Source organism: Berghia stephanieae, chromosome 1, assembly GCF_034508935.2.
Source record: "Berghia stephanieae isolate SIO BIC M18660-M18661 chromosome 1, UCSD_Bste_1.3, whole genome shotgun sequence".
Taxonomy (NCBI): domain Eukaryota; kingdom Metazoa; phylum Mollusca; class Gastropoda; order Nudibranchia; family Aeolidiidae; genus Berghia; species Berghia stephanieae.
The window spans coordinates 117,856,729-117,864,888 of NC_088360.1; the positions used below are offsets into that span (position 1 = coordinate 117,856,729).

An 8,160-nucleotide genomic window follows, 5' to 3' on the forward strand; every position below is an offset into this window, starting at 1 on the left:
CATTGAAGTGTTGGATGAGTTGATTTTCCTAAGTTACATGAAGGCTAAGAGGAAAGGTACGAGAGATTGTCCAAAAGACCACTTATAAAAGGTATTAGGAACAACTGTGTGTAGGTGTGTGAGTTTATGCGTGTACATGACTGTGTGTATGTGTCAAAGCATTTGATTGAGACTTTAAGTCTTTATGTTTTTGGCTAAAACGAAAAAAAAAAAAAACGCGTTTTGTCCGTGTATGTCATAATGGTTCACATAGAAATCCAAGCAGCAATCTACAAAATATGAACCAGACCAGACCTACTTACTACTACGAGAAAATTCGTAGAATTACGAAATGTTGGCTCCATGAGCATCTCTAAGTATTTAAAACTTATTCGAAAATGAAAGTCGATGCCAAAATGCATAATTGTAAGAATGTTGAAGTGATATTTAATAATTTTGAGGGTAAATTGTTGGTCTATAATGTTATTTATAGCAACTCCTATTTTTATCTCCTAAAAACTACGATTTTATAGATTTTCAAGTCGGCAGGTCTGCTAGACCAGAACCCACCAAGTTCCACAGATACCGAAATGAGGGGTTTACAGCGCTTGTAGCACACTTAGATCATGTCAGTGCCAGTAAAAAGGGGGGGGGGGGGGGGGGGGGGAGGGGGGAATGGGATAGTAAAATTTTTTATAAATTTACAGGTAAAAAGACCCAAGAAAAAGGAAAACTAGTAAGACAAAGGTTCAAATAGTAGAAGTAGATTCCAAGAGGATACTATCAGTGTATATTATCTCTTAAAAACGTGGCAGAGAGAGGAATATGGATGATGGAGAGAGAGAGAGAGAGAGAGAGAGAGAGAGAGAGAGAGAGAGAGAGAGAGAGAGAGAGAGAGAGAGAGAGAGAGAGAGAGAGAGAGAGAGAGAGAGAGAGAGAGAGAGAGAGAGAGAGAGAGAGAGAGAGAGAGAGAGAGAGAGAGGCTTCTCTGGCTGAATATTTATGATTTAAAAAAAAAATTAATTTCAATTAAAAGGAAGTTGTAATTAGTTCTATTAAAAAGATAAATAAATTAATTGCAGTACTCCACCGGCTGGCTGGCATTCCACCTCCCCACATTCAAAGAGCCACTGCTTTCAAAGCCCAGAATAATAAAACAGGAAATTGACCCAAGGCACTCCCTCCATGATCACAATCCAACGAGAAGTAGACTGAAGTAAAAAAAGAGATTTATGACGGAAGAAAGCATCAATCCTGACCATGAAGCTGTCTACAGACTTTCCACATGGAGGGAGTGGGATAATCATGCAAATGAAGCCGTTAAAAATCCAAGAGAAAAACTGCCCTATGGAACTGAGCTCCCCAGGAATGAATGGTAACACTCAACAGAGCTGGAGCAAACCTTGGGAGAACAGCTGGAAGCATGAAAAATTGGGGACTGGCAGAGACAGAGACCAGCTTGTGTACATGCGGATGCAGATGATGGAGCACATCCTTAGAGAATGCTAGGACAGGCCCAGCTGCACTAATCATGATCTAAGAGTCTGCTCCCCAAATGCAGTGGAAAGGGTAAGGTGTTGGAGCGACAAGCTATGATGATGATTAAAATAGTGGAATTGAAGCAGGACCTGATTTTTATTTCAGCCAGAAATTCCCACCTTTGATTTTAATGCCACTTAAGACCATGAGAAAAGTAGGACGGTACCCAACACAGCGGCGGATTATAGAGACAGATTAAGAGTTCTGTGCCTAATGAAAAGTAAACCAAAGGGAAATAAATCACAAAAGAAGAGATACAAACAACAATCCTGCCATGTGCTTATCCAGTCATTTTAAATCTCACACTGGTACTAATACAGTACAGAATCTCAATCAAAACGGAGATGTTCATAATATGGTTTTTTATATCAAAACAATAACTGAGAGAGGTGATATAAAGGAAAGAAAACATTTCGCACAGATAAAATTCCCCCCCCCCCCCCCCCACTTCCTCGATGAAAGGACTCCAGCCAAGGGTGAGCAATTATTAAGTCGTCTCATTCAGTAGAAGGACAGAAAGTCAATATGATGAAACAAAATATAGATAGTATGCGCTTGGCTAAGAAGCTCACAAAATTGCCATCCGGAAGTATAACGGACCAACACATAAAACTATGTGTAACCTTGAATGTTTATAGTCCAGTTAATACAGTTTAGTGAGAATTACTCATAAACGCGGATGGCAAGAAGCAATAACAAAGACCTGAGTGACGTCAACTTCATACTATCTATAGGGGACAAAAAGACCCTTCCATATATCCCGTTGCCCTTCACACACACACAAAGTTATATAATCTCTCATATTGGAAGAATAATTCATACATAAATTTGACTGTCTTTTTCGAGGGTACGACAGAATAAAAGGAGAGAGAGGACACAATGACCCTCTCCTTGACTAATCAAGGGGAAGAACGCTTCTATTTCAAGCCAAACCACTTGTACCCACTAATAAGAAAATAATAACAATAATACAAGCATTGAATTTTATACATTTTATTTCTACAATTATCAAATTATTAGAAGCTATGTACAATGAAGTATTGAAAATAAAACAAAGAACCCCCCACCCCTCCCCAATAAAACAACAAAAAACATTTAAGAAAAAAACAAAACAAAGAGGAAATTAAAAATAATTGAAAAAGCCATATTTAGTTATTTAGCATATTTGATAACAGGTTATGGTTATTGTACATACACAGTGTACGTGTTGTGGAGAACTTTCTTTCAACTTTATCACTTGCTTTTAGACAAAGTAATGAAATGTAAATTCTTTAAAATCTAAAACATCATGGTGAAAAAGATACATTGAATATCTATATAGAAACAGTAGTTTAGAAAAGCCAATCAAAATAACCTATATGAAATATGACCCTCATTTTTATAGTAGAAAACTAGATATTATAACAATGACACATCTTGGTTTATTATACACTGTGTTTATGGATGGGAATGGTCTGAAAAATTTAGTCCGTCATGCAACAAGTCCCTTATGTCTTTGGCACAACTGATTTGAGCACGCACAGTGGAGATATATTGAGAGTATAATTGACCCTCTGATTGAGTAGCATCAGATTTTGAGGGCATGACAGACATAGGAGTGTTTATCCTGCTATCCTTGTCTTGCTGTACAATTTCTTGGGCAAGTCTCTGGAATTCAAAATAAGTATTGTCACATCATTAAAGGGAAGAAGTTTTAATTCCAATGTAAATAAGGTCAAATCTGGCTGCTTCTATTAATAGAATAATATTAACAACCTTGATTTAAAAGGACATGCATCTCAATAAATCTGTTTTAAAAAATGAAGTTTGGAATATACATAGCACCAATAAGATAAAAAAACCCAACTCCCCCAACAAAATGAGGCATAAAAATTGACGTTTGAGGCTGCTTCTTTATTAAAGTAAAAAATTATTTTAATTATAATCTACAAGGTGTCAAGAAGATGAAAATAGTGTGATATTGAAAAATAATACAAGGACAAGGAAAGTATGAAATAGACTAAAGCATGGCAACAGAGAGGGGCAGAACCGATCTTGCCTTTCTGATACATCCTGTTGGAATTAGATGACTGTACTCTAGAAATCAACAACTGATTTTAACTCTTTACCCACAACCTCATGTTGAGCAATTGAAATGTAAATAAGTTCCCATGCTACCCATTAAAAAGCATTCTTCAACTCCTCCTCTTTCTTCATCTTCTTCTCCTCCTCTTCTTTCATCTTCCAAAGATTGAATTTCAGATGGTTCCAGATAGGTTCAAGTTGATGGATTATGATTTTCACTTCAATTGGTACGTTTTTTAAAAACCAAGTCCTGTCACTCTATAACACTAGTAACAACACTAAAGCCTGATTAGTTGGATTCATAAAAGAAATAGAAAAAAAAACAAAAAAACAAACAAAAATTTACCAATTGCAATTCTATCCTGTCACAGATGGCATAAAAATCCTCCATACTTTCCTCAAATCGTCCATTGATTTTGTCAATGTGAACCCTGTACATAAAAGATATAATTTTACAAGGTGTCTTGCATATTTTCATGACAAATAATTCAACTTATAAGAAATTGTTATAGAAATAGCTTTAGACCATCCCATTTTGGTAACCTAAATTGTTTCATTTCAAAACAGTGCTTAATCATGAAAAATAGGTTGACTACAAGTTAATACTATCCTTGTGAACTCGTGTTAAGATAGGAGACATGGTGTCAGGATGTATCTAAATGGGCTCAGCAATATCCTTATGAACTTGGGTAGCAAGGTAATCCTTTACAGTTGTAAAACTGATGGAGCTTGAGTTTCTTACGGTTTCTGGAGCAGTAATCATATAGAAATAGCAATTGTTTGCTATGTACCTTTGGATAGGATGATGGTCTATCCCAAAGTTCTTCCTCTGGATCAATGGATCAAACTGACCCATGTACTAATAGGAGGGGAGAGGGGGGGAAGGAAGGAATTTCGTGCACCTGATGTTGAGACCAAACCCTTTCTCTAACAACCTGCTATCTTGACCCCTTGAGTCAGACACGTACTGTCCATAGAAGCACAGTAAGAACTGATTACCCAAGGCTTCAAGTGCCTTGCCTAGACAAACTTCAAAATACATTCATTAGTCTAAACAAAAGGAAAAAAAAAATTGAAGACGAATCCGAAATTATAACAGTCAATGGCTTACGAGGGGAGAAAAATAAAGTAAGAGAAAGTGGGACGAATGCTCGTTTCCACATTCACCAGTTATTTACATTGACTTCCTAATAGTAGAGACAAGAATACTGTGCTCCGTTTCTGATTGCCACTATGTACAAAGTTTAGAAAGCCTGAACCTAAATGACAACTTTCTTATAGTATTTTGTAAGCATAAGCAAATGTACTTATGTTTCCAAGAATCAATTAAAAGTGAAGTGAGATGATGCAGTTTAAGCATTTGTCTCTGTGTCTGTGATAGTATAATTTGTGAGCATTGTTTTATTATTTGAGTGTTTCATGAAGTCTTGATTTCATTTTTAATGACTGATTGTAGATGTCTCGCCTTTAGTGCTGAGAGGCCCAGTGTTTTATCATTAATTGTGGGACATGGGGATTGTGAATGTTAGACAAGCCTAACTTTATAATTTTGTTGATAATATGAAAAATAAAACATGCTAGCCCAGGGAAAAAGGTCACCACACCTGCCTGCCCCGAGCAGCAAGACATGCAATAATCTTTCACATATAAAAATATAATCTATACAACATGGTGCAAACTATAATATTCCTTATGAAATAATCTTTGGCTAACAGATTTAAGCAAAACATTAAATATTTTTTTTCTCTAAAAACATTTCAGGAAGTGACTACCTACCCTGTTTCATCTTGATTTGCATTCTGGTAGAATAGGTGGCCACCAACCTTGAAAAGACTCTGAAGATAAAAACAAATATGTGTGACATTAAAAAATGTTCTTGACAAACATTATCAAATATCACCAATGGACAGGAGGCTCTTTAGAATAGTAGTTAAGCTGTTAGACTCTAACCAATAAAGTCTTGGATTCAAGCTAGTAAGAACAATTTGGATATTCATTTATATCCATTACCATGATGATGATTATTATCATCACTATTTGCTGCTGTTGTTATCAATGCACATATAGTAGGTCTGATAACCGAATGCAATTGTGGGTTGGGTTTAATATTGTTGTAATGGACAATATTTTGTGCTGGCTAGTTGGAGGTACAACCATTACAACAACGAGCCCATAATCATTTGAACTGCAAATAGGTATCCATCGGTCATTATCATTTTCATCAATATTCAATTACCATGTTTAAAAAAAAATTAACCATCATTTTTAATTTCTGGTAATTTGTCAGTATCATTATCATCAGCATTTGTGTAGCAAATTCCACCTCCCCCTTTGTTCTTTTAAAATTATTTTATTATAATACAAAAGTATTTCAAGAAGTGGCCATTTAGCCATACACTGCTTTAACGTAACTCACCGCAGACTTGCCAAATTGAAAACTTCAAATTTAGTAATTCTAATGTCAATTTTTAGTAATTTGACAAGGAAATTCGTAATTTCTGAAATTGTGTATGAATAACCACAATATTATTATTATTGTTATTATCAGCATTAATATAGTAGTAGTGGTAGTAGTAGTAGTAGTAGTAGTAGTAGTAGTAGTAGTAGTAGTAGTAGTAGTAGGTAGTAGTAGTAGTATGTATTAGTAGTTGTTGTTGTGCTTCTTCTTCTTATCATTATTTTTATTATCATTTAAGTATTACTGAGAATTAAAATTTCGTAATTTTCCATGAAATTTGTCTAAAATTCGTAAAATTACGAAAAAATCGTAAGATCCGGCATGTATGTCACAGCCTCCATATGGTATTACGTCAGAATGATTTAGATTTAGATGCGAAAAAATTTGAAAAAATAAAATGAAAACTTAGAGGTTTTGCTTACTGTTATGTCTTATTAGTGGAAAGAGATACAATTTCTAGAATGATTAAAACAACAATTTCACATTTCTTGTCATTCAAATTCTAAGATTACTTTTTTATATTTGTACAACTCGAACATTACACCGGTTTGAGATGGTGAGTCAAAATAGTGATTCCTTCATTCTACTGATTGTAAACAACCATATTGTTATTATCACTATCTTTGTCAAAGCAGGCTTAAAGGTGTGTAACAAATTTAATTTACACAGCGCTATTATCCACCGAGACCATACCACCAGCGCTACTATAACCATTACCCATTGAGTTAAAAAAAAAAAGGGGGGGGGGGGGGTAATCCTCGTGCTAAGGGAAACAACCCAAACATTTCCTCAACTAACCCCAAGAAAAAAATAAAACCTATCTAGTACCTTTAACTAACCCTAATACTAATGGTAATAGTAATAGGAAAAACAAACACAATAGGACCTTTACTAAGACCTACAACTAACCCTGATATTTAAAAAATACTCCGACCTCGTGCTAACCCTCACAGAAAAAACAACTTAGGACTGCATTCCACAACCTTTCAATACTCTTCAAAAAAAAAAATGGTGGTGGATAACCAAAATAATGAGTTTTGTTTACAGCTTTATATAGAGCAATATCCATTAATGTGCTCAAAGCGCTTTACAAGGGGTCCCTGGTCAGCAGCAAATTTAACATAAAGGACGGAACATGCCGCTTGATATTACAATATTTCGGACAAAGACACTGCTGTTAACGGCCAGGTACTCATTTTACACCTGAGTACGGTGAGAGAATGTGAGTAAAGAGCCTTTTTCAAGGACTCAGCTATGCGCCGAGCGCGAGGTTCGACCGAGGACCTTCCTATCCGAAAGCGAGTGTCATACTCATACCACTAGACCACATAGCCGCACATATTAGGAAATTTTAAACGTTCACAAATCTATCAAGGATTGTTATAGAGTTTTAAAATGCTACTTATATATTATATATTGACAAATGGAATAAATAAACACCTGACAAAAGATATACGGTGAAAATTCTTGACAATTATGAATATGAAAGTAAGAGATGCTATCTAGACAGAGGAGCTCTCGGAAGGCCTCCTTGTCCACCTACATTTAAACTAAAACCCATCTTAAACACTCCAAAGCACAAACATTACTTACAACAAGAGAATCTTTTAATCGTGGCAATAGTACTTTAAATTTTGTTATAGGATCAACATCCATCGGCTGTGGTGGTTGCTGTTGAGGCGGTGGGTGTGGTGGAGGTGCATGAGGATTGACAACGGCACCTTGAGGGTGAGGATTCGGTACCATTGCTTGTTGTTGAACCATTACCCCTGGGGGTACACCCATCGAAGCCATGGGTGACTTTGTTAATATTTCCAAACCTCCAACTCTCAGATGAACAGGCGCTGCTTTTCTTCCAAGCTTTCCCTTGTTTTTCTTTTGTTTGGATTCGATTCTTTTATTTCGTTTGACTTAATTCCCTTGATCAATATGAGTGATTCCATGTATCAGATTAAACACAAAAGTCTATTTTCCAGTTCATTTTCTACACACTAATTTTCATTCCACTACATTTATTTTTGTTCATATGAAAATCATCATATAAATAAAGATGTTTTACAATACACTATAAATTTTGAAAATAATTCCTTTAGTAATGGAAAGGCCATATTTAAAACATC

The 8,160-nt window shown here is 35.5% G+C and overlaps 1 protein-coding gene across 1 annotated transcript; it reads right to left on the minus strand.

Moving 5' to 3' along the window:
- Positions 1–2,495: 2,495 nt before the first annotated feature.
- On the minus strand, positions 2,496–7,953 carry LOC144962884 (mediator of RNA polymerase II transcription subunit 29-like). Its single transcript, XM_078896249.1, has 4 exons — positions 7,634–7,953; positions 5,359–5,417; positions 3,929–4,013; positions 2,496–3,165 (listed from the first exon to the last, which is right to left on the minus strand). The coding sequence occupies exons 1-4, from the start codon at positions 7,832–7,834 to the stop codon at positions 2,956–2,958; spliced, it is 555 nt and encodes a 184-aa protein (XP_078752375.1). The 5' UTR covers positions 7,835–7,953; the 3' UTR covers positions 2,496–2,955.
- Positions 7,954–8,160: the final 207 nt, after the last annotated feature.